The sequence below is a fragment of the Danaus plexippus genome, chromosome 7, assembly GCF_018135715.1.
Source record: "Danaus plexippus chromosome 7, MEX_DaPlex, whole genome shotgun sequence".
Classification (NCBI taxonomy): Eukaryota; Metazoa; Arthropoda; class Insecta; order Lepidoptera; family Nymphalidae; genus Danaus; species Danaus plexippus.
Genome location: NC_083541.1, coordinates 2,822,897 through 2,849,905, shown reverse-complemented (window position 1 = coordinate 2,849,905; position 27,009 = coordinate 2,822,897). Strand labels below are relative to the sequence as shown.

Below are 27,009 nucleotides of genomic sequence, written 5' to 3'. Positions count from 1 at the left end.
GATGATATAGATTCGTCACATATTATTATAGAAAAATGTGTTTTTAAGTCTTTTTTCCGTATTAGAAATTTCTGTTTTATATTCTACTATTATATCTAAATTTATTTAATGAAAGTATACACATTTTTAAAAAAGAAAACTACAATAATATTGTAGAAACTTCACTGTTATAAATGCATTATATTATTAACATTCGTGCAAAACTAAGTCAGTATGCAAGTGCCGGTAGATTACGTAAATCAGTGGACACAATTATTTCATCGATTACAAAATGGATTTCCTGTAATTGGTACTCAGATACAGCGAGCGTTAAGTCGAAAATAAGTGCTGCATCCAGATAAGTCAAAAGTTGTTGTTGAATTGTTGAAGCAGAAACAAAATGTTAAGAAACAGATCAGCTATACTTCGTATATGTATAATATATGTAATCTCATGCTGAGTAACAATTAAAACTAGCAATCTTGAATGCAACTTGATCTAGTTTCAATCTACGTAACTATCGTCACCAATTTATGTAGCCAATATAACGAAAGAGTTTATTAGTTTAACGACAGACTTCTAACAAGTTTTTAATTATTCATATTTCATATCTATTACGTTCAAACATTGCACATGACTGGTAACAAGTAACTAATTACGTATCTTTCGTTAAACCGAGAAGTGGGTACTGGTACAAGTTACAATAATTACATAAACATGATAACAAAGTTACTCTTAAACTTTTTTAATTTTTTTGTTTTAATTTATGTATTTTTTAAAAATATTTTCTATACGTCACTGATAAATTTTTGAACAAGTTTACGTAACTAAGATTATGAGTAATACGTAAACATCGAATTTCTCTTTTCTGATATTGGAGTAGATGATTCTGTATTCAAAACAGTAGACACACTTTCTAAGCGTTCCTAATAACATTATAAACATTATGTAAAAAGTTGTGTCTTACATTAGTTATTGGATTTTAAAACGTTGACTATAAAAAAGATATTGAATGAAGATTGCTATTATTTTAACGTTTAGCTTTATTTATTATTGCCTTATAAACAATAGACATTTGTATTAAATGAAAATTTACTAATAGTTAATAGTTTCGGAATATCCTACTTATGCTAAATTAAAAGCCAATAAATTCTTTTACATTTTATTTAAAAAAAAAAACAGTTTTTAAAACTAATCAACAATCTTAATCTAAAAAACAATTTTAGCAAGCGCAACGCATTTACATAACAAATTCACTTGACCACATGCATTCAATAATTAACTAAACATAAATTTTGATTTCTCATACCTACTTCTAAAACTCCTCTCTCTTCGTTTCTTCTAAAAGAAATCAATAATGATTTTTAATCACTGGAACAGGAATGTGCTTGACCACCTCAAGGGGTACGGGGTATGGTTGGGGAACTCTTACTGCGTAAGGCTCAGGCACTGGTACCAGTACTGGGGTTGGTACTTGAACCTTAACTTGTTTGTAGACTGGTATGGGATGATGTTTTGTAATGCTAACCTGTCTGTGAATTAAAATAGGCGGATTCTGACTGCCGCGAGGATTGAATTTTTTAGAATTAAAATCTTGATGATTCCTCAGAATGCTTTCAATTTCTTTTTCGACTTCTGTCTTTTCATCTTCAGCGTTTATTTTTTCTTGATCTTCAATTTTAATAACTTTCTGATCTTGATTTATCGGAATCTCTTGTTGGTCTGATTTGATTATCTGCTTTTCATTTTCTACGCCGCGGGGCTCTTTCTGTGCCAAAGATAAGCTCTGCAACTGAGCGCGATTGTGTTCTAAAAGTCGATTCCAGTGTTGAACCAGCTGTTCATGAAGAAGTTTTTCTTCTTGATTTTTATAAGAAACGGGAACATATGGAGCAGCATTAGAATTTATTTTAATTTGATTTTCTTGTTTGTCAGATACTTGCTCGATATTTTGTGATTGTTGACTACTTAAATTGCTTTGATCTTTTTCTTTTACTAAATAGATGTATGCAACATTTTTATTCTTCAAATTTTCATTCAAATTTTTCTCTTGCTGCAAAAGGACACCTCGTGGCACGAAATTTTTAACCTGTGGTCCATCAGAAGGAACTGACTGAATTTGAGGATCAAAATATTTCTGAAGCCCTTCATTAGAATCATTTATTTGCACCTGCTTGGCATTATCGTTTGCAAATCTTGCATTTTGAGATGCCTTAATTGCTTGTAAAGATTTTACTTCTTCGGGTGTCAGGTATAAGTTTAGCTCTTGACTTAAATACCTTTTACCGAAATCCTGGGGCTTTGGTTTTGCAAGCCCAGGTGCAAGTAAAGCTAAAAAACAAATTACCTGGAATAAAAGTAATTGTTTGAAATATTTAAGATGAAATACCAAAAAAAATTATTTAATGTAAAGAAAAGTACAAAGATGTTATCTTTTTAATAGATACTTACCAATAATTTCATTTTGAACTAGATAGAACGTTCTTGATGAGATCAAAAGATCTTCTGATTAAAAAAATGAAATATGGTGTATTTTATACTCGCGATTCCAAAAACAGCTATTCAAATAAATATTAGCATAAGTTACGTCTGTTTTTTTAATTTAGAGAAATGAACTATAAATTGCAATAAGTGGTTTTTTTTTCGAAAAAATATATCTATCAAATTTTTATTTGCGTAATTCGTAATTTTATGTTATCTTAAAATTTGTTCTATTTACATAATAAACTACACATCAAAAGCTATTTGGGTTCTTCCTATTCTTTTTATGAGCTATTAATCTTATGTATGTTAAAATATATTTTTTTAATAACACCAAATTAATGTTATATGTCTATAAATGAAACGTTCAAAAAAAAAAAGATATATGTATGTATATCAATAAAAAACTTATGCTATAGAGATTATGAAATGTAGAATATAGGTTATTGTGGATAACATGTATGTAGGTTATACATTTTGATTATGTTAGTTGAAATAATATTAAAGTCAAGCATTTATCAAATGAGTTTGTTAAGTTTCTTTGAATAATACTTTCTATTCAAAATAATAAAGCTTTTATGGTCCTCACAAGTCTTTAATCTCTTTAATGAAATATTTTTCCAATAACGACAAATGATTTTTTTCGGGTAAATTAAATTAAATTCGATTTTTCATCGAAATCAATGTTTTTGTAGTATGTATTAAAATTTATCAGTTGCAAGTTACCAATGACATTTCTAAAAATATATTCCGAAGTAACCAATGTAATTCTTTGTTTCCGCGGAGAAAATCTGCAACATAAACTCAAAAGTCACAATGGACGTCTAACCACAATTTAGGTATTTTTTTACTTCAGAAAATTTGATGATATAATATTTAAACTTGAACAATCTGTAAATTTAAAAGTTTATTATATTTAAACGAGGTAGTGTTTTTTAAATAATACACAGTCTAAATCTTAAGCGACGATTAGTACAGTACAGTTAGTAGTAGTTTGTATAAATAATACAATTTATATAAGTAAATTATTTTGCTTCTCACGTTGTTTTAAGTTCTTACAAAAATAATATTTACAAGCTCCAATAAAATATAAATATAAGGCCTTTTTAAATGCGGTTCATTAAAAAAAAATCCAGGTGTAACTCCAAAACAGTTTAGTTGTTGGTATGACTTTTTCGTTTTCATGAAAACTTGCATAATACATTCTCAATATGCTACATAATATTTATAGGGAAGTTCCAACACGGTATTGAAATAAAAAAGAAATCTCTTTACCTCTATTATTAAATAGAAATAATGAGACAAACCAAATAAGAGTGTACCTTGTCTTTTATGATAACCCAAGTTTGCATCATCGAACTACATACGGAGCGTTAACAGTTTTGAATTTATAAGCACGCATCATAAGATATTTACGTATGTTATTATATAAGAAACAAGAAACGCTTCTACGTGGGATGACGAGGCAATCACGTGTTAAGCACGAGGAGTTAAGCATACTGCTATGTGAAATCATTCTCATACCTTATTGTTCACTAAAATAAATGGTTGTATATTTTGGGATTAATTTGAAAAAGATAATAATCTCCGTTTTTAACAACGAGGGTTCATATTATAATGAATAACTTAGTGGAGATAAAAGAACTCTACTTTTTTGAAAAATATTGCAAACTATTATACTATTGATTCACGGACAACATGAGACAGTATAGGTAGGGCAACATCCTTTACAAAAAGAATTAGTTAGAATCTTTAAAAGTTAATTCATGTGCTGGTTCTATTTCAAAACCAGATACTAGATAGGAATTTTAAAAAAAATCTTCTTTCATTTTAAATGTTCAAAGCAGCCAACATTATGATACGGGTACACTAAGCAATTAAAAATAATTCAAGAATTATAATTTTTAAAATTTTGAATAAAATACAAAAACACAAATTGCACAGCAGTTGACTGTTATTACGTCATAAGAATGCAAGGGAGTTGAGTTGAATTGTTATGAAATTTTAAATTTTTTTGGCTAGGTACTTACGTATAAAAATAAAAATATATATGTATTTGTGTGTGTGTGAGTATGAAAATATAAATAAAATAAATAGATCAGAAGAATTTAGAATCATATCTTTTGGTAGACATTACAATAATCGCAATTCGCAAGGCTTGATGTTATATACTATTGATCGATTTCAGGTTATTAAATAAAAATAATCATTTTAAACAAGAAACTTTTTATTTAACAACATTATTAAATATACACTTAAGATATATGTATGGTGAAAATGATTTAGTGAACATTATGAAATTCAGCCTTTAGATTTGATTTGATAAGAATTTAATGGGCCCTTACAATGGGGATGGGAATATGTCTTATAACCTCAACGGGAACATGATAAGGTTGAGGAACTTTGACTTCATAAGGTTCAGGAACAGGGACCAATACTGGAGTAGGAACAGGTACCTTCACTTGTTTAACAATGTTTACTGGATGATGCTTGGTAACCCTAACCAGCCTGTGAATGAAGAAAGGTGACTTCTGGTAATTGGATTCCTCTTCTTCCTGGATCTGTTTTTCTACTCCAGAGTTGGCTCGAGCCCGTAAGATATTCTCAATTTCTTTTCTAACACTATCATTTTCTTGTTCCCTTTGGTTGTTTGATTGTTGAACTACCTGTTCAGATTCAATAACTTTTCTAAAATTATTTTCTTCAGAATCGCTTGAAAAAGCCTTTAAATGGACTCGATTGTTTTCCAAAATACGCTTTAATTGCTGTTGAATTCGTTCACTCAAATTATTTTCTTCCTGTTCCTTGTTAGAGTACTGAACGAAAGAATTGGCCCGTTGTTCCTCTTGGTTTCCTTGTTCATACTTCACAAACTGATATTGTTCTCCAGGATTTTGTTCTAAAAAGGATTTTAAAAATTCCAAACCTTCCTGGGAATTATCATTTTTGGGTTTTTCATTTTGTACTGATGGACTTTGAACTTGCTCTACGTTTTGAAACTGTAACTCTCCAGAAGGCGAAATTTTAATATAAGGCAATAGAGGCCTTTCAAATCTTGGTTGACTTAATTGTTCGCTTGCTCCTCTTACATTCTGAGCATTATTGATATCAACCGGGAAGTAGTACTTAATTTCCTGATTATTTATATATCTTTTTTCAGGCTTCTGAGGTTGTAGGGAAGATTGTTGGTCACTAAAGGTTTGGGGTCCAACTTTAATCTGAATTGCTGTACTTAATACTAATACGGAAGATATTAATAAAATCTGAAAAGACGTAAGTTGATATGTATAAGTAAAAATGTATGTAGAATTAAAAAAAATTGAAAAAAAAATGTTTTTAAATATTTACTTACGTTGATAAACATTTTGGAATACTTATGCTGGCAGGTCTGAGATAGATCTGTGACAAAATGAAATAAACAGGTTCTTTTTATACCCGCAAAATCAAAATCCAAATTAAAGAATAAATTAATTCTATGATTTCAAATAAATTATATTCATGTAAGACGGAAGAACATTTTGGAAAGCCAATGTATTAGCATCATATAGGTTATTACAAGTTTGCAAAACGATACCTAACAGATTTCCTTTTTATAAATTAAATGTGACCTAAATTATGTATTCATTAAGTATTATATCATAATACAGTACATCTATTTAGAAGGTCATAAATAGATGTACTGATATATCATATACAATAAAAGATGGCACTCATTATATTATTTTATACATTAATTATTTTGATAAAACTTAACTAAACTAAACTAAACTTTAACTATTAAAGTATGTTTAGTCAACGAAATCTCAAGTAATAAGATTTTTTTTTTAATTTATCAATGTATAATATGTCGTTTATTATAGTATGAAAATCAAATTATTTTTGTTTTTTTTTTTTAATTATCTAATAAACTACTCGAAATTGTTAATTGCATTCGTCTCCAAGTTTATGAAACAAATAAATTTGGAAAATATGTAAAATCTGTAATTAACAAACACGGTATGAACTGAATAAATGAATTTTATGATTTTTATCATTAACAAGTTTTTGTCACTAAACTATTTGTTCCAAAGGAGGTTAGAAGGTAGTGAGATCTAAGATTTTCGCGAGTATTCATTTAAATGAAACTAGTATTATTCGGATTTACTACGCGGATTTTATTATTATTACGTTTCGGTTCACGGTTCACGTGATCACGGTTGCTGCAAAGTAACCGAAACGTCGGGATTATGTAGTTTTTAAATAATAAAATCCGCGTAGTAAATCCGAATAATACTAGTTTCATTTAGATGTTAGAAGGTTTTCTTATTTATAGAAAGCCTTGATAACAAAATAAATATTTCTTTTCAGTTATGAAAACGATGGTCGACGCTGCACAATCACCTGTCGCAGGATTTTCCACAACAATTAACCGATAATAACTTTAATATAAAAGACTGTTATAACAATTTGTTTACTTGGTTATCTCCCTAAGCCTAATATGATAGGGGTTAACAAAAAAAATACGAAAGACATAAGACAAATTGGTAAATCGTCTAACTTATTAGGATATTAATACTAAAGTGTAAAGTTGCAATCATAGAGCTCAATATACTTCTATTTTGTATTATATAGTAAGTTAGAAAAAAAGGTTTTGTTTCATAGTCATTAAATCCAAGTAACAGATTTAATATTAAAATGTAACAATGTCTAGCTCTTGTAATTGTAGACCGGAATAACATTTTACTGTATCATAATTTCTGTATAATATTCTGTTTGAAACTATTATTATTCAAAGATAAAATCTGAAGGAATTTTTACAATATTTTACAACATAGTTTATAAATATACATCAAATAGACTTCAATAGGTCTCTGCTGAATGCAGTGCTTATAGCAATAAAAACATTGTTATTCAATTGCGCCTGGCTTTAAATTTACAAAATTTACTTTGTTTGGTATTTGCTACGTATATAAAAGAAGGCGTATTTATTAAGAAAAAATATTATAAATTACAATATTTATTAAGGACATTATAGAGAAATGTATGCTCATATTTTTTTTTTATAAGTTTAATAAGAATATAACATTGATTTGTTGATTACTTCATAAATTATAATAGCCATAAATATTAAAACAGGCTTTTTTGGAGAGAATAAATTTCTTAATTTTTTTTTTTGTAACTTTTAGGCGAACCGTTATTCCTAGTCGTTATCATATTATTATTTTAACTTTTTCTATATCTGCTGATTCAATTAAAAAAATATATTTGTATGAATATTACATTAAAATTTTTCAAATGTTTGTGTTACATAAAAATAAATATATTTAAAGTGTTTATTGTTTTCTGATAAGTTTTCCATTCTATGCAAGCTGTTTAAGAGAAAACATGCCTTGGAAAATGTTTTGCGTATTAAAAAATATTAAATAAAATCTGTGTATTAAGCATTATTATAAATAATAACAATATATTAGTAAAATTTTCATTTATTGAATAAAATTAAAACAATTTAAAAAATACTAATAGTCAACAGTAAATTTTTAAAGCTAGCATATTTAATGATTCCAAATAGGTCGAAGAACCGTAACCTTCTTGGAACTATCTACTGGAATTTCAAGATGCCCGTACCTACTTCCTTCATCAATTAATTCTTGATAAATATTTGGCTTGTCGACACTAAAATATAATTTATTTGACAGGGGTCCCTCGGCTACTATCCTTTTTCCTTGAACTATAGGGAATGAAATATGTTTTAGGATTTCTTGTGATAGAGGATAAATATGGGGTACTTTCACAGGAACAGGTGCTGGAAGTGCAATTTTCACTTGTTTCTCTACAGAAACTGGTTGGTGTTTTGTAACTTTAACACCTTCGTGAACCAATATCGGAGGAGAATTAGCAATGTTTTCTGCTTTGGCAAAAGCTCTTTGTCTCTCAAGTTCATGTTGTTGACGCAACCTTAGAAAATTTTCAATAAGGGTAGCTTTTTTCTGATCATTATGTTTAGGAATATATTGCAATTGTACAAGTGGTTTCTCAATGGCCAACACGTTTCCAGGTCTAGGATCAAGTACAGACAAAGGGGATAAAAACTTTGAATGAAATTGATTATGGTTTTCCAATTCCTCTACTTGTCGCTGTTCTTCTAGGCTCTGTCCATGTCTTAATCCAATTTCAGGACTGTATGGTAGCCATACAACCTTTTCGTCATTCAGGTTCACTGCTTGTTGAATGCCAATTGATTTAGCTCTATTTAATTCCTGGTAATAATGATGTAACCTTAGTTGTTCGTCTCTGATAGCTTGTTCTTGTCTCCAATGATCGTATTCATGTTGATTTTCTGAAGATAGTATTTCTTCTTTCAGTAATGGTTGCTCTATTTCGTGGTGCTTTTCATTTATATGTCCTTGCTCTATGTTCACAGATTTAATATTATGCAATTGGTGTTGAGCCAATTCTGATTGTTGTTGTAAGTTTGCCTGTTCCCTATATTGTGAATGAACTGCTTCTGGTAAGACTTGGGGACTGACTAAGCCTTTACCTTCTTGTAAAGCCTTGATTTGACTGGGTGTAAGGTACAAGATAACTTCTCTAGTCGCATATCGTTTTTGATTTTTTTGTGCTGGTGCTGAGGTTGATTTTGATGTGGGTGATGCTGATGTAGATGCTGGTGTTGCTTCCGTGATAGCTTGAGGTCCGGGGTCTAACTTTTTTGCATATACGTCGATCAGTAGCACCAAAAAGGCACAAAAAAGAGTCTGAAAAAATAAAACACAGTATTAAGTATTACATAGAGTACAAATAGTGTGCCTGTGTGCCTAAACTAACTTACAGAAGACTTCATAGCTGCATAGAACAGTAGAAGTGTGTTTCTATATTTCTAATATCGGTCTGTTGCTTGTAGAGGAAGACATCAATTTTATATACAAAACGCAACTCAAAAAGAGGCCCGATTTGTAATTTTGATATTTTGAATAACGCTTGACATAGTTTTTTTAAAAATGAAATCGAGAGTCCGTTGGTGATTTCAACCCATTTTAATGTATTCATTTTCGAAACGCGGAAACGTCTGAACATTAGAGGGACATTAAATAATTTTTCTGAATATATAAAGAGTAGAAATATAAAGAATTCCATAAGTATAAAACCATAGCATTTTATATCTGTAACTACATCACGCAATCTTAACCACTATTAGATTGAAAAAAATTACAAATATCTACATACTTGTGTATGGTGCAAGTATATTCCAATTTAACAAATCCACACAAGAATCATAAGATTTAACCATAAAATACTGTGATTATTTATTGCAACGTGATAAATTATTTGATCAAGATGGTGTTTAAAGAATTGAAGTACCTATAAGAAGTAACTAATGAATATAAATTAAGAAAATACTGGTTTTTTCTCCAAGAATACAATTGTGTGTGTTTTAAATTAAGACTCATACTATAAATCAATCAAAAAATATCAGATCATCTTATGGTTGATCAATAATAGAAATATTAAGTTTAATAATTGCTATTTAAACTTTAATTCCTTTAAATAAATTTCTTAGACCAATAAGCTTCGATAAATAGTGACAAATAACAATCATATTGCAACAATGTGTATATTTTGTTGCAATATTGAAATTTTCACAGGACATACGAGACATTTAAAGAAAGAACATTATATTATAATTTAAAATTATACAAAAAAAATCCTAGAACGAATGAATATCTTCTTACTGCATATTATAAACATAGTTTTTTTCATCATATTAATAGAGTTATTTCAACTTTAATCATTATATACGTGTGTTATTTAAATAACATTTAATTTAATTCAATGTTATGCTAATAGTTTTATATATATTAAACATATAACTATTTGATTATAACAAAAACTTTATGACTGTAAACATTGCAATCTCATGTAAAATTTCTTAACGTAACTAGTTGATTTGAAATAGCATGTTAACAATTATGTTATTAAAAAAATGGTCGACTTCATTCTTACTTTCCATCCTACAGAACGCAAGGTAGTTTTAGGTGATTGTTCATAAAAAGTAAGGCTAATTTAAGGTTGTAACGGCGCAGGGAAAGTAAAAATAATAGGTAGTTTCAGGCTGCTTTAATAAAAAATTAAATATTGCCGATATCTATTGGCTGCGTTTCATGTCAAAGGTTCAAGAGAAACTACGAAACTTTCTTATACGTACAAATATTAATATATTATAATAAAAATAGTATAAGAAAAAACTAAAACACATAACTCATTATTAAGACTACAAAATGTCTTGTACACTATCGGAAATCTTTTGGTATTCGTTCCTCGGAGGCAGCAGCGTCACTCGTTTCATGATATTTTATCTATACGGCTTTATAGCTCCGACGATGATGGTTCACTTTTGTTTAAATTTTTCGCGTGCGTTATAATCTTTAAAAGTTCTTTGATATCCCGTAATAAACAAATAGCCATTGGAAATTATAATTTTAATTGAATGTCTTAGTAAATATTTAATCATTTTAATCATTATACTATATAAGTTTCATCACCTAAATAATTCAAATGAAAGTGAAAGTGGACATTCCTCATTAGTAGTGTTGCGCTCTAAGAAATGCTTTTGATTTATTTGTATAATTGATTCGTATAATTTCGATTGACATTAAAATATATTGCATTATGCAGGTAAATAAAGTAAATAGGAAAAATAAAGAAGGAATAATATTCATAAAACTTTTAGAAAATGTTAGTAACTTTTTATAAAATTAACATTCATTAGTCGTCAGTCGTCACTAAACAAACTTATTTTTAACTTTATGTCTTGATAATTATGGAAATGTGTTTCGAACTAAATTTTATATAAGGGCTATGGTGAATTAAAAGTAGTTAATGTTTTTTTTAAACACTTTTAAAAGCAGTTAATCTTCTCAAATAAGCCAGTATTAAATAAATCATTAAATTAATAATCATAAAATATATTTTAGGTAAGACAATAAAATAAAGCATATCTGTATATGGTAATATGCTTTTTATTTCTCTATTTGTATTTACAACTAGTGACTAAAGTATTTACAATGTATATGACTATTTGGCACCATCACAATTCCTTTTAAAATTACCAGCAACAGCTCTTTTTCTTGTAGTGAGTAACATGCTTGATGATATGAATTGGGTATGGTTTCCATACAGGTACGGGTACCTCAACAGTCTTCTCAACAGGTACATGGACCTTCTTAATCACTTCTACAGGCCTATCAACAGGTACGTGGACTTTCTTGATGACTTCAACTGGCACATGCTTCACAACTTCAACTGGCACAGGCCTTTCTACTTCAACATGCTCAGTTTTGTATACTGGGTAAGGAACATGCTTAACAACATCGACGTGGACGGGGTAGGGTTGTGGGACAGGTACTCTGACTTCCTGACGAACAGGGACTGGTACGGGCTGAGGCACAGATACTTGGACATGACGAACCACCTCAATTGGGATTCGGCGAACAACGTTTTGTACGACTGATTGAAGCTCGTATCTCGAAGCTTCGGCAACAGGACGACCAACGGATACACTGGTTCCAATAACTCTAGGAGCTCCAACAGCTGAAATAGCGGCATTATTAACTAGGGGTTCAGAGAGAACCGGACCGCTAGGAGCAAGACCTCCAATTCCGGCACCACCATTAATTCCAGCATCAATCAAAGCTCCACCAGAACCCGATGAGCTGTAACCACCCAGATTGCTAAGTTCTCCACCTCCATTGCTACCAAAAGCAGCTCCATCGAGACCTGAACTTGAACCTAATCCTTCAACAGCTCCAAAACCAGAACTGCCAACAGCTGAACTACTGGATATGTAACCATTATTAGCGGCGGAACCATCAACCTCACTACTGAAAGCATTTCCACTTGAGAATGATGGTCCACTTTCAACGAACGATGAGCTTTCAACTGAGTGACTGTGGCTTATTTGTGATTCATGTACGGCAGCTCCAGATGATGGAGCATTTAAACTAAAACCGCCAGAAGGTGCAGATAAAGCAGGAGGGCCATAAGAATTTGAAGGTGCTCCATATGATGCAGAAGGTGCTTGTGATGCTGATGATACATAGGAATCATGACTGTGTTCTCCAGACAGTACACCAGCACTTGCAGCATAAACAAGCGCCGTTAAAAGGGCGACCTTAAACTGTAACAAAAAACAAGTTAAGTTTTAATTAGGTAAGTTCAATAAACTATTATTTACTTTTTATTTATGTACAAACTTACAACAAACACCATGGCTATTAGCTAACCGCTGAAAGCCACACAGGAAAAGTAGTTGTTGTTTGTTCCGAGTTTCGGTAGTGTGTGATTTGATAACGAGATCGAACCGCATATTTATAGTAATAGACGACACTGTTTCGTTACGATGCCCATGCATAATTTATCTAGACGGATCTTCGAATTTATGCAAATATTTTAAACCTTTAGATATAAACTCTATAAAAAATTTTTTTTAATAAATAAGTTAATTTTATCACTTAAAGAAACAAGCTTACAGGAAGTATACGTAGTTTTACTATTTCATTTATATTTGGTCAGAAATCCTATTTATGTGCTGAAAATAGTAAAATGGACAATTTTACTAAATATTTGTTTTGTAATATTTTATTTATATTTTAGTATATTCAAATATAATAAATCTTGATTAATTTTGAGGTTGTAGTGAGTATGAAAAATATTAGCTTTATAATATGGTTCCTCAGTTATTTTTAAATGAATGTTCCTTTAAAAAAATCTGAAGCTAAAAGTTAAAAAAATAAATAATAAACAAGTATATTTCATTATAAATCAAGTTTAACAAAAAATACCGGAGATACGTAGCATTGGATTATTAGAGAATTTGATTTAGTTAAAGTTTAGAACAAAAAACTCTAAAAAAAAATGTTGCCTGAGAAATAATTGAAATTTAAAACAAACTCAATCTATCTGCCGTACTTTGTGCACACAAGTCTAATTAACAGTCAATCTGAGGTGATTCGTCAATTTTAGTCTAATCAATATCAACTATAATAATAAGCATGGTAATGTAACATTTATTTTATTTACATATCTATATTATATATTCCATATTTACGTTGCTTTATTATTGATTATTTATAGCATTTCTTTGTTAAAGAGTCATTGTCGATTTTATATGATAGTATGATTTACGCCTTATGTTGACCTTAGACTTAAATTTCAATTTCATTCACCATTCTCATTTTTAAACCATAAATTAATACAAACGACCAAAATAATGATTTCTAAACAAGGGTTGTCAGTGCTTAATAAAATTATACCGAAAATCTCAAGATCACTATTTTAGTTATTAACATCAGGCCCTTCATGTTACATAAACCTGGTATAAAACAGTTTTCCAACTGTGTAAATTAAATTTAACATATGTTTTTTATAAAAAAAAAAACATAAATAAGTATTTCCGGCGAATTCTAGGTCAATTTACGTAATTTTAAATCTGAGCGTCATATTTTCTAAGGCAAGCCCAAATATTACATAAAAACAGGTTTGATCAACCAGTTTTCTTTTTTAAGTTGTTGTCTTAAATTTGGCCATTACAAAAATAGATCATTTCTTTAAAAATCTGTAAACCAACCAGTTTCACTTTTGTTATTGTCATTTGACAATCATTTATGCTCATAGTATAAATTTCATTACTTATTTCCACAAAACAAAAAAAAACTTATTTATTGAAATTACTATAATGTTTATTTCGAATAAACGTGGATTTTATTAATACATCTACAATAGGCTCTGATACTTTCATCAATACCTGTATAATAATTAAATTATTAGGTAAATACATAATACTTTTTAAGCCCTAACAGCTGTTTAATATCGGACAAGATTAATATTAAAATGAAATCAATCGGACATTCGATAGACTTTAGAAATTATGTTAATCGCACTTGCGATTTCACATTTGTTATGACCTTTTTGACCTTCATTCATATTTTTACGAATAACATATCTAATCTCGTCTATAATTTTTACTTTATTTAGTAGGCCTAATAAATCATATTTTTTAAATAATCAATCAAATCGATTCTTTTTCAGTAAATTAAGTAATCATTATTATATGGAAATAATAATTTGAATGGAAATTCCTTATAGCCTCTAAGTAAAAGATGTTTTTCATTTATAACTTTAAAGAGAAGAAGCGTTTATTTTTCTAGAAAATTTTTATTGCTACTTCTTAGAAGAATGTACCTTATGGCTACATTATCAATACAACGAGATATTGATAGCTGATAATGAGAACTGTCCAATGAGTGATTTCTTAAAAAGGGATGACAAGCTGGACATCCCAGCTACTGCAGCTCACTAAGATACCACTTTTCTTAGCTTAAAAATCAAACACTGCAAACATTTTGTAGAAAAATAACTTATATTCTCTGTATGATTTCTGAAAGCTTCATTTAATGCTTTTTGCAACTGAAACAAAAGAGTGATTATAAATCCTGACTGAAATTTTCTTGCAACACTACAATATACATATACATAGTGTGATACGGTGGTGTGATATCAAGATATCAACTTTATCATTCAAGTGTAAGTAGTAATAATAATAACCACTGGTCAAGTACCTTCGCTGGTATAAAAATGATTTAAAATTAATCTTAAAGTTTAACATTAAACTTTCTAGGTATTCCTAGATACACCTAGGTTGATACTCTTATGTGTGAAGTTTTTTAAATGAGCAATTTGGACATTGTCAATAGTTAATTTGTCTTAAGGTTGTTTTTAAGAAATTATGTTCTAGAAAGAAAAATTTTGTATATATTATATTTATTTATTCGTCAATTAACCAAATGGAAATGATAAAATATTTTGTATAAAAAATGCCTTAAATAAACAGGTTAAAAATACTTCATAGCATTTTCTCAAATTAAAAAAAAATGGTTTCGTTATTGCGCAAGAATCGAGATGACAGGTATAAATTATTAGTAACTAGAATATATATTTAAATATTTATATTTAATATAAAGTTTATATTTTATGAACATTTTCAATCAAATTATAATTACAAGACTCTTTTCTTTGTAGGAATATAAATAAAATAAAATATCCGTCTGCGGATAATAATTTTTATTAAAAAATTATCAATCTTATAATACTATTTACAAAAGGTATTAAGAAAGTACAATAAGAAAAAAAACAATTATAGAAGAATTTACCTAAATTAATGACTTAGTTAACACCCTACTTTGCAGCCTCACGATGAGCTTTTTACTTGGCATATTTACAAAACAAATAGACTAGGTTGCATTGTACATGAGATATTTGTTACTGTTTTTTTTTATTGTTAAATTACCATTTAGACCAACCGTGTCCATGACCGTGGCTAGAGTGAGCCTTATGATGTACAGTCTTAACTACCGGTACTGGATATTTCTTTACAACATGAACTGGAACCTGAACAACTTTAACTATAGGTACTTCAACAATCTTTTCAACAGGAACAGGGTGGTCAACTGGTACTTCGACCACTTTCTCTACGGGAACTTGGACTATTTTTTCAACGGGGTAAGGTACAGGTTTGTCAACTTTCACGTGTTGAATCTTCACTACTGGAACCGGTACGTTCCTCACAACTGGAACTTGGACTGGGTAAGGTTGAGGATAGGGAACTTGAACCCTTTGTGGCACCGGGAAAGGTACTGGCTGGGGAACTCGGTGGGTTACTTGACGGACAACTTGGTAAGTTTCGTCACGTACACGATACTGAGTGGGTGCTCCGTTGTTATTTGCAAGACCATGAATTTCAGTAATCACTGGAGCTTTAGGCCCAGCGGGTAGTGAATCACCACCAACAAATCCGTTGCCCCCAAAGCCTACTGAAGAAGGTCCAACAGCTTGTAGTCCACTTCCAAGTCCTGGTAAGGTAGCTCCAGCGCTAACGGGCGCAGAAATGAGAGGTCCAATTGATCCCGATCCACTTAATCCTGACCCAGATAAACTACCACTCGCAAAAGAAACTCCAGTTAATCCAGCAGATCCTAATCCCAATCCCGAATTTGATTCAAATCCACCACTGTGGAAACCGGATCCTGAATAAGTTGCCGAAGGAAGCGAACCTTCGGGGAATGAGCTAGGTGAGAAACTTGAAGACACTGCACTAGAGCCTGAGTAACTTTGTAGAGGTGGAGGTGATAGGCTATGGCTGACTTGGCCATGATGATGATTTCCATGCAAAATTCCTGCGTAGCTGCTGCTCAATAAGATTGCTAGCGTAGTCAATTTGAGCTGTAAAAAAATAAGAAATTATAACCTTTTTTTCTTGTATACAGTAACCTATCAATTAAATTTAACTCACAATGGTAGCCATATTGTTTAGCTAATCGCTGGCCACTCAATGAAAACTGTGTGTTCTACAACAAGACTACCTTGTTTGTGTGATATTTGACGTCTGTTGCATTTTTATATATTCATCACTTTGATTCTAGGTCACAACGATAACGTCGTGTGTTCGAACTGGTTTTATTTCTTTCTTTTTCTAACGGATATAATATTCATCGAAATAAATTCAAAAGCATGTTACTTAATAGGCTTTTCTAAAATTTAAGCGCATTAATATCTTATTATTGCGACATGATACAGCTTGCTTGTTTTTATAATTTTATATAGGAATGTAATAAATGAATGAAGTATCGATGATTATTTGAAATAATGGGACATATTTTTAATTAATATTATGTGTAACGTGTAGAAATATAAAGTAGAAGAAATATATATCTGTAAATATAAAACGAGTAATTAATTATTTTTTATAATCATTTACACAGTGAGACTAGATTATTTATCATCCACGCAATGTTTGTAACAATAAAGTGACAGATATAAATGTAGCTTTATTATTTACTCAAACATCTCGACAGCAGACTGCGAGGCGACGCTAAGCTCAGAAAGCGAGACGTTTGAGACACGCACATAGATAAATGCTTACTATAAATGCTTTCCTCGAGGAGAATGACATGCGTGTACTATATGTAATTAATTTTAGTTATTAAAATACAATATAATATTTTAAAAAAATGCATCTCATTACTAGACTATAAGAAATATGTTATTATTTTCGTGAACAATCGAAATGATTTAGGGAAAAAAATTTAATTTCACAAACTTCTCGCTGATTACATTATATTACATAACAGCGTTTTCCAGAGTATAAATCTTCATAATTATCTATTAGAATTCAGTGAAATCTAATACGTTTGTATGTATGTGGAGAAAATGATGCTCATTATATATTCCACTTATTGCTTTTAATTTTAAACTAATAATAATGTTCATCTTGTGAAGTAAGATATAACCATATTTTTTTAGAAAACGAAATGAAAAAAATTTTTCTTCAAAAATATTTTATTTATAACAATTTTTTTTTATAACAAATGATTATTAATAATTAAAACTTATCACAACGATACTAACGGTACAAAAATATGACTTACATACATTTATTATAAATATATTATTAAAAATATTTATATACAGTTTATTTATAATGTTACGTTATTGTATCTTATTTCTAAACTTAAATTATTTACAACAATAAATGCCAAAATGTTATATGCTATTTCAATCATGCAGCGCCGTTTCTTTTTATGACATAGAGATTGTTTTGTGTATGATTTATGCACAACATTAGTTAGTCGATTTAAAATAAGTAAAATAAATACAAAATTAAAGTTCCAGCATTTTTATATATTAAATTCCTAATTTATATATTGACTGTTCATTATACCTCAAAATAATTCCCGACTTTAACGTTTATCTCCCTTATATCTAATAAAAAACATTTCGTAAATCTGAAACAATAAGAAAACTAAGTGCTTTCTTCCTCATCAACAACATCTAATTTATCTTGTGCAAAAGAGTATTTATAATGTGTCGCTGGTTTATCTTCATCATCACTGCCTACTTCGAAAAGTGGTTCTGTTTTAAGGACACGAAACATTTTAGGTCTGTTAACACGTCTTCGATTGGCAATTTTGTCTTTTGGCAAAAATCTATGTCGAGATGTGCGCGGAGGAGGAGGCTTTAATAGAGGATAAGGTTCGTCCGCATCTAGTTTAGGATACTTTCTTTTGTGAGTGTACCGACTGATATGTTCACTATCAGGATGTTTTGGTTTTCTTCCTAATGAATTACTTGAACCAAAAGAACCTTTCGAATTATCTTCTTCTATATTAGAAGATAAATTTTCTTCTTGTGTTTCAGATAAATTAGGTGCATCTTGACTACTAACTGATTCTTCCATAACAGCCCCTATTGGATGATTGTTCGAAGAATCTGTAATTGGAATATTTTCTGGTTCTTCTTCGCTACGTGAATATTTTACACCTTGATAGGGAATCCTTCCTCCATTATAAATATCAAAATATGAGTTGCTTAATGTATTACCACCAGTATTAAACGACATGGCGTTATCATTTTTTAATTGTAGTAATTGTTGCAGTTGTGTAATATCTAGCTTCATCGGTAAAGATTTGCTGTAATCCCCTCTAAACGATGTCATTTGGCTATCATCAATAGCGGGCTTACCTTTTAACACATCTGCTACCAATTTAAGATCCACATTAAATGGATTTGCTACCTTAAAACCATTAATTGTTGATATAAAACTACCAATCTGAGAATCTACTTCTGGCCGATTTGTGTTTAAAACGGGAATGTTCCGTTTACTTGCCATTAATTTATTAAGGATTTCTGTGGCGACGTCAATATGATGATTTTCAACATTTTGGTTTATACGGACAGGCAACGGTGTAGGAATATTTCCATAATTACTGTTGTGAAGACGATAAGGATCACTGTTAAACCCTTGTGTTAGACGGAATGGTAAATCATTTAATTTTAAAATGCTGCCGTAGTCTGAAGATATTTGAGGACGTTGTTGTAGTCCCTGATGAATAACTGTTGACCTTTGTGCATTGTCTTGATGACTATTAGACATTTGGTTTGCATAATTTAACAGCTGGGTCATTTCATCGACAGGACGTTTATTTCCTGTATTAATGTTATGATTATAAAATCCTTCAAAGGAATAAGGTTTTCCAAAAAGAGTACCACTCTGTTCAATTTGTCGCAACTTATCCGAATCTGTTATTTCATCGGCTTTTGTTTTAAAATTATTTGAGTACAGAGGATTCTTATCTTTATAATAAAGATCAGATGTTGGTCTAGAATCTGATGAATCCTTATTATTACTTATTATACTATACCTATTTGTTCCATCTGAATCCGAATTGCCTTTAGCTTGTGAATCAGCATTTTGTATAACGTTAGATACATCTATTGGAACTATATTTTTTAAAGCTTTATCATGATCAAAAGGGTATTTTGATTTAGCATCATCGGTATCTTTTTGATTGGAATAGTAAAAAGGCGAAGTGGTGATTGATTCTGATTGTGAATATCCGAAAGGATTACTATTATCACTATAAAACTTATTTTTTTGTTTATCGTTATAATTATAATACGAGACAGAATTTGTTAAACCATTGTTGTTATATTGACTATTTGTGTACTTACTAGCTTCTAACTGCTGTATATAATTTTCATGTACCTTAGCAGCAGCTCTCGTAAATTCATCAGGTTCAAGTTTTTCAGAAACTGGTTTTATATTTTGGTCATTGTTATATAGCTTGCTGGAGTCCATCTGGAAATTTACCTGTGTTATTGCTCCTGTTTCAGGTTGTAAGCTTTGTATTTGATATTTAAAATAGTTGTTTGGGTTAGTAGAAACTTCAGAACCAAAAGATGTCTTTCTTTCAGAAAGTTTCCACCCATAGTCTCCATGAGAATAAACTTCTGAGGGACTAGATTCTTGTTCGTTATCACGGGATCGTCCTTTTTCGTTAAACGGTTGATCAGGTTGAGCATAATTTAAGTAGATATTATTAGGAGAAGGCATATTTCCTTTTCTGTAAATATCATTATTCGTATTATCAGAATTGATAGGCTGTCGAATGTCTTGTTGATTATTATTGTATCTATAACTTTGATATTGTATTGGGATATAAGCTTGTTCTGACTTAGACAGGGCATTGATAGAATTCTGCAATGTATCACGAATAGAATCAGGATACGGTGTAGAGCTGGGGGAAATAGTTGATGAAATATACTCATTTTGATATTGATTTTGCAAGGGATAACGTATTCCATTAATAGAATTATCGTAATGATCAATTTGCATTCGTTTGTTTTGATCATTTATATTATAATTTACTACATTGCTTGCTACAGTTGTTGCTCTATTATTATTGAAATCGAAGGCGCCAGTTGGAATATGTGAGAGTGGTGATGACACATATTGTTGCAAAGTTTGTTGGCTAGAAACGTAAGGTAGAGAAGTGGAGGCATAATTATTACCAGATGTATCTATGTATTGAGAACTAGGTGTGGACATATATGGAGGTAAGGGAGTATTATGTTGATTGTTTAAATTATACGCATTTTGATTATATTGATAAGTGTTCCCATTTGATTGATAAACTGGAGTAAATACTCTGGGTTCAACAGGGGCTATTTGATTTGACTGTTGCATATTTTCATAATGTTGGGCAGCTATAGTGGAATATTGATATGAGGGTTGAGGAGTGACCGTATAAGATGCTTGCGTCGATAACTGTTGCTGTTGATGATATTGGTTTTCTCTCATTTGTTGTAAAAACTCTTCAGGTGGCAATGAATATTGCATTGCAGGATTTTGGTTGCTCGCTCCGGTAGCGCTGTCTTGAGAGTAATTTCTGTCTTGCAAAGGTTTAATATCGTTTGTTTGCTGGAATGGATTTTTAATTCTGTAAACTTTTCTGCTTCCTCCCCTGTCAGATCTGTTGTAGTCACCATCGTTCGTGTCATCTATTGTGTGATATTTCTCATTGGCTGAATTATTTGGATCTTTCTGTCTTGTATTAGAATTGTAATTTATCAAAGGGTCACCTTGGCCATTGTTAACAGCATATTGCTGTAGACGGATAAGGTCCAGGTTACTATACTCGTCCTGAGTACAGACCGAGTTAAAGAATGAGATTACTACTACTATCCGTATCTGGAACAAAAAAAAAGTAATATAAAAACCTATTCTGAAATTTTGAGTGACAAATTTATTTAAAGGAAAATATTGTCTATAAAACATGTTCAGTTGAAAAGACCCTTACATGAAATAACAATAAAGTATAAAATTTGGTAAAGTTTTTACGCCATTAGCTTACGAAGGCAAAAGGGCATCTGATAAATCACTCCTATAGAAGACTAATCCTTTATATAATAACTTTCTATTTACAGTATGATACCTTTAAATCATTATGTCCAGAGAAGTCGTGAGAACTTGACCTAAGCACAATCTAAGTGAAAAATGTAGAATTATATTTGAAAAATATATTTTTAAGACATGAAATAAATATTAGATTATCAATCTCATGATCTCACCCTTTTGCAATACTTATTTAAGTTCATCTTACATAAGTAAAATTTTACCTTTTCACAGATATAAACAATTAAATAACGATTAACTAACGGCTTAAATTAGCTCACAAATCGATTTCATTGCATCATTATAACCCTACCCTACACATACATAGATCAACGTCAAAGACGCCTGTCCTAAAACTTACGCAAAATAATCTGTTAATTTTGAGATTGAAATATTCATTAACTTATAAAAATAATTAGCATACGAAATATATTCGGCTAGCTAAAAATAAAGAATCTACTTAAAAAAAAACTATATGAGAGTGGATGCAAAATATGTGCTTTGATCTATTTATTAATACTTAAAAAGATATCATCTTAAATTTTGATTGTTACATATTCGATATAAAATTAATAAATTCTTTAAAAACAAAATATGCAGGTTTGATATTAATAGAATTTGCCACATGTAAATATAGTTACATAATATAAATATAGAGTTATACAGAATACACCTATTGCTTCATATTATGTTTTTCAATATCAAAATGCGTTGTTAATACAACCAAGGATATATTCATATAAATTTCTAACAAAATAATGTTCCGAAGTGAAATTGAGTAGTTCTCCTTAAAGTTAAACCAGTCCCCATTAGAAAGCAATGATGATGATTTCGTTAACCTATCGAGGTATAGACAAAGTCTGAGGTCAAACGGCATCGCGACAAGGGACCTAGAACCTATCCACCTTTCTATGCCCTTTCGTGGACACGCTCGGGAATCAGGAAGAGGAGAAAGTGGAAACAAATGTTTCTAACAATAATTTACGTAACAAATATCTAGCAGAAAAATATCATTCACGTCTTATTATAACTAATTTATTAATAATTCATTATAACAAATTAAGTTCTCATGCTAATTTTATATTTTTTGTACAATATTAATGTTATTTACGACATGCAATCATTACGTCAATCAAAGGTCTAGCGAAAATGTGGAAAAATACTTCGTGGATATTATGTGTTTCACATAGAAGGAATCCATGACATCCATTAATAAATTAATTTAATTTCCCAACAAACTTGGGAAACTATACTAACGAAACAGAGGTGTCGTAATTCTGTTTTAACTTTATAAACAGATTTTTAACATGTTTTTTTTAAGAATAAAGGTATATTGATATAAGTTATAAGGTGACAGAAAAACAAATTCTTTCGCAGCAAATTATTCATTTTCAAGATGTAAATTTTTTTTTTTCTGAAGTGCATGATTTGTATTTAAGAATTTGGTTTGTGCCTTATATGGTACAGATTATATAACTTTATGATGTCGCGCGACATCGAGAAAGTGGTGCATTAGATTCCATTGATGTTGGATGGAAAGATTATTTTTTGTGTTACAGCATTCATGACAAATGACAATAATTTATTTTTTATTGATATAATATTTTATTTAATTATAATATCCAGAGCTGGTTATACTTCGTATATTTCGATAATCTTAATTTAGGAAACTTAATAAAATTATATTAAATCTAAAGACGATATCATATATTCCTTAAAAATATTAAAATTACTACGCATATCAAGTGAATTTTAGATATCTCGTCAGTATAACATTCCAAAACGGTTTTAAATTTTATTTTTAAGATTTTGTTAGTTGCATTGGTTTAAGTTGATCGTGGCTAAATATTTCTAACTTTCTTGTAAAAAATTACAAATACGTTGATGTTTAACATATATATTATATTTCTTCTTAGGAAGGAAAGTAACAAATCTTGTAAGAATTTAATATATTTTATATATGAACTTTCACTCTAAAATTATTCAAATATTATAAATACAGTATCGACTATAGTATTAAAATTTTGAAAGTGAAGTGAAGTAATTGAATAAAGAGATGCTAGGGTTTGTTTAATCCGTATAGAAAGAATTCCAACTTCGTTAATATAGCACATTATTTAAAAATAATTTAATAAAATCACCTTTCAAATGGCTGTCTGATCCGTTGAAAAAATATACCTACAATTTGAAGCAATGGTAGCTTTAGTTCTAAAAATTTCACCAAATAATATTTGTTTCGAAATTGTTAAAGGAGCTTTTACAAACAAGAATTTGGTTAAAAATTTAAAACAGTAAAATTCTAATCAAAAATTTCACTTAAAATAAAATTAATTTTATTATTTTAAAAACTACATAATCCCGACGTTTCGGTTACTTTTCTAGCAACCGTGATCACTGACAAAAGGGATGTAAATTTCATTTATTTTCCTTAGGTTTTTATGATTAAAGTTTTAAACTACAAACAAAATTTTATTGTTAATTAAATAATTAAGGTTTGAAATATATGGAAAAAAATATTTTATTGAATTTATCAAACATTACAAAAAGACTGAGTTCCTTAATATCGAATTATGAAATTGTTTTTTTTTGTGGAAACTTTTTTTATATTTTTACATTAAGCGAAAATGTTTCACAGTACTTTTCAAAGTTCTTGAATTCCTTTAAATAAAACTAGTATTATTCGGATTTACTACGCGGACTTTATTATTTAAAAACGTGATCACGGGCCCGTCTGCCCGTGATCACGGTTGCTGCAAAGTAACCGAAACGTCGGGATTATGTAGTTTTTAAATAATAAAATCCGCGTAGTAAATCCGAATAATACTAGTTTTATTTAAATGAATACTCGCGAAAATCTTAGATCTCATTATTTCTTGAATTCCTATTTATGAAAAAAGCTTTTAATTATTTGGTTACATAAATTGAATAATGTTTCTATTTACTAGCGAACCTTGAAAAATATAATTTTATGTCATATTATTTACGTCCCACGATGAAAAATAAAAACGCATTATTAAATGTCACATTAAATTAATTGTTCTTGTTATAAGACGACCAAATTGAAGTTATAGCTTTTAATACGATATGTGTGCACGATGCACCACTTTATCCCTTAATCCTAAATATCTCTCGATACGTCACTTGTCAGGTAATGCGACCAAATTGTATATATCGTTGATTGCATACATTTGACACGCAAAAAACTTTCTTTTCAGTTTAATAGGTGTAACCAGTCAAAATCGTGTTGTCAATTTGTTGCATAAATTGTGTTCAAGTTAAAAATTATGATAAGAGTACTTAATTTCCAATGTCGTAGGAAAGCCGGGGACAACATTTTTTATCTTACAAAAAAAAAACATTTTAATTCGCCGTATTAATAAATACAATTATATAATCGAAAATGACAAAACAGGTGCTATTACTATCGCTACAAAAATACAGGGGTGGGATTGGACATTTGAGTTTTGACAATACACAAGATTAACAGTCTGTTAGCCATTTGACGGACCTCTAGACCAAGAAATAATATTAATGCCTCGTTAAGATATTTAAACAGACATTAGTGCGTGGTGGGACGCTCGATACATCTAACAATCCATCAAACGCCTTAACAAGACGTTATTTATTTAACATTGATTGGTAAAACTGGGTCTAAAGCGTATATAGGCAATGTCTTTATAAAACTAACTACTATTTAATAAAAAAAAATCAACTTCTAAATAAGAATAATGTATCTAAACTATTTCAGAACAAATCCATTAATAGAAATTAATAACTTACAGCTTCCAAAACAGGCATCATTCTTCTGAACTTCATAATTGTTTTTTTATTTATCAGCACAAACAAACAGTCTTATGGCATATTACACATTTAACACGAACACTATAATCCAGGTTATACAAAAATTATCCGGCAGTTTTAAATCGTTAAGAGGCCGTGATGAAGTGAAGTTCAAGGATAGATAGTTTCTAGTTTATATACTAGGGTGGCGAAGCGTGGCGGTCTGTCTGTGTGTAAGTGCAAGTGCAGTGGGTGCAATAGCAACACACCTGCACACATGCAACACGACCACTTCTTGAAGATGGGGAAGTCTTGAGAATTGCAATTTATAATTGAAATGTATTCCTTTGTGCATAAGACCGACTTCATGTTATTATATTCTAACAATAAATCCACATAAATTATTACATAATTTTAATTCACAAATTCATAACGATTATTTAATATGAAATGACTAAATTATTAATTCCATATTTAAAAACAAAATAAAAATTCCAAACATTAACGAATGAAAATTCGGTGATTTTATTGTATTTTTTTTTAAATACTATTCGTTCTTGTATTATATTACATAACTAAAACTTTCTCTAAACTGTTTACACAATATAGACGGCATCACCTTCAGGTCCCAATGTCATAGTTCATAACAGCCTTCATATAAATATCTTCTTCATATGAATTAACTTAATGCGAACAATTAATATTAGATAAACATCAAGGAAAATATAATAGTTAAGTAAAATTAATAGTTACACTAAAAAACTAATAGTTAAGTTGTTTCAAATCAAGTCAAAAGGTAATTTACGACACTTATAGTCATAATCTCAATAACTATGAATTTCATACTTCCTGTTAAGTTCTATTGCACGTTTCAAGATCGGTCGTCATCAAGATCAAATTCATTGCCGATCATTTCCTAAGATAGACCTTAATTATTCGGTCACAATTTCTGACAAAGTATCGCTTTAAAGCGCTGTTGTTACTATGGCTTTAATTTTGTAAAACAATACAACGTTAGTTGCACCAGCGAGTTGAAAGCGCTTTTATATCAAAAGTTGACTTACGACTGAGGAAGAAAATATATGATTTTAGTTTATGTATTTGATAAACTACGAAACACCCGAGGCGTCCATAAGAATGAATGATCATAGAAAATAATAGCCTTTCAAAACTACAACAGCGATACTACGAAATATATTACATTGTAAATGTGAGTCGATAAAGATAATGTTCTTCATGCAAAGGAAGTACTATAAACTTTCATACAAAACACTTTTTGTGATTCGCTTAACCCTTTAGATATTTAATTACTACGAAGTTTTCAACCGACCCACGACAATTTGGGTTATGTAATGAGTTAGTTAAATAACAAAATATTTCATAATTAAATTTTCCTATATCCTCATCATTACATAATATGTTAGTAGTTTAGAGCAAAACCTACTTCAAGAATCGTAAATGGGCGAACCGGATATAAATACGGACATTTTCACTCTCTTTTTCGT

At 29.9% G+C, this 27,009-nt stretch overlaps 6 protein-coding genes across 6 annotated transcripts; all 6 read right to left on the bottom strand.

Annotated features, from left to right (window-relative positions):
• Positions 1-1,145: 1,145 nt before the first annotated feature.
• Positions 1,146-2,498, bottom strand: LOC116770694 (ataxin-2 homolog). Its single transcript, XM_032662282.2, has 2 exons — positions 2,431-2,498; positions 1,146-2,326 (listed from the first exon to the last, which is right to left on the bottom strand). Exons 1-2 carry the CDS (start codon positions 2,440-2,442, stop codon positions 1,331-1,333), a joined length of 1,008 nt encoding a protein of 335 aa, XP_032518173.2. The 5' UTR covers positions 2,443-2,498; the 3' UTR covers positions 1,146-1,330.
• Positions 2,499-4,669: 2,171 nt separating this feature from the next.
• On the bottom strand, positions 4,670-5,893 carry LOC116770697 (uncharacterized). The gene is made up of 2 exons (XM_032662284.2): positions 5,813-5,893; positions 4,670-5,723 (listed from the first exon to the last, which is right to left on the bottom strand). Exons 1-2 carry the CDS (start codon positions 5,822-5,824, stop codon positions 4,791-4,793), a joined length of 945 nt encoding a protein of 314 aa, XP_032518175.2. The 5' UTR covers positions 5,825-5,893; the 3' UTR covers positions 4,670-4,790.
• Positions 5,894-7,926: 2,033 nt separating this feature from the next.
• LOC116770678 (uncharacterized) lies at positions 7,927-9,392 on the bottom strand. Its single transcript, XM_032662252.2, has 2 exons — positions 9,269-9,392; positions 7,927-9,194 (listed from the first exon to the last, which is right to left on the bottom strand). The coding sequence occupies exons 1-2, from the start codon at positions 9,278-9,280 to the stop codon at positions 7,992-7,994; spliced, it is 1,215 nt and encodes a 404-aa protein (XP_032518143.2). The 5' UTR covers positions 9,281-9,392; the 3' UTR covers positions 7,927-7,991.
• A 2,042-nt stretch (positions 9,393-11,434) lies between these two features.
• Positions 11,435-12,811, bottom strand: LOC116770998 (uncharacterized). The gene is made up of 2 exons (XM_032662698.2): positions 12,694-12,811; positions 11,435-12,613 (listed from the first exon to the last, which is right to left on the bottom strand). The coding sequence occupies exons 1-2, from the start codon at positions 12,703-12,705 to the stop codon at positions 11,543-11,545; spliced, it is 1,083 nt and encodes a 360-aa protein (XP_032518589.2). The 5' UTR covers positions 12,706-12,811; the 3' UTR covers positions 11,435-11,542.
• Positions 12,812-15,534: 2,723 nt separating this feature from the next.
• On the bottom strand, positions 15,535-16,943 carry LOC116770999 (ankyrin repeat and KH domain-containing protein mask-like). The gene is made up of 2 exons (XM_032662699.2): positions 16,784-16,943; positions 15,535-16,713 (listed from the first exon to the last, which is right to left on the bottom strand). The coding sequence occupies exons 1-2, from the start codon at positions 16,793-16,795 to the stop codon at positions 15,778-15,780; spliced, it is 948 nt and encodes a 315-aa protein (XP_032518590.2). The 5' UTR covers positions 16,796-16,943; the 3' UTR covers positions 15,535-15,777.
• A 1,036-nt stretch (positions 16,944-17,979) lies between these two features.
• Positions 17,980-25,668, bottom strand: LOC116771004 (probable cyclin-dependent serine/threonine-protein kinase DDB_G0292550). Its single transcript, XM_032662703.2, has 2 exons — positions 25,505-25,668; positions 17,980-21,520 (listed from the first exon to the last, which is right to left on the bottom strand). The coding sequence occupies exons 1-2, from the start codon at positions 25,538-25,540 to the stop codon at positions 18,293-18,295; spliced, it is 3,264 nt and encodes a 1,087-aa protein (XP_032518594.2). The 5' UTR covers positions 25,541-25,668; the 3' UTR covers positions 17,980-18,292.
• Positions 25,669-27,009: the final 1,341 nt, after the last annotated feature.

Coding starts and splice junctions, on each gene's coding strand:
- LOC116771004 (XM_032662703.2), bottom strand. CDS start 25,540: ATGAAGTTCAGAAGAATGATGCCTGTTTTGGAAGCT. Junction 21,521..25,504: donor TGATGCCTGTTTTGGAAGCT/GTAAGTTATTAA, acceptor TTTTTGTTCCAG/ATACGGATAGTAGTAGTAAT.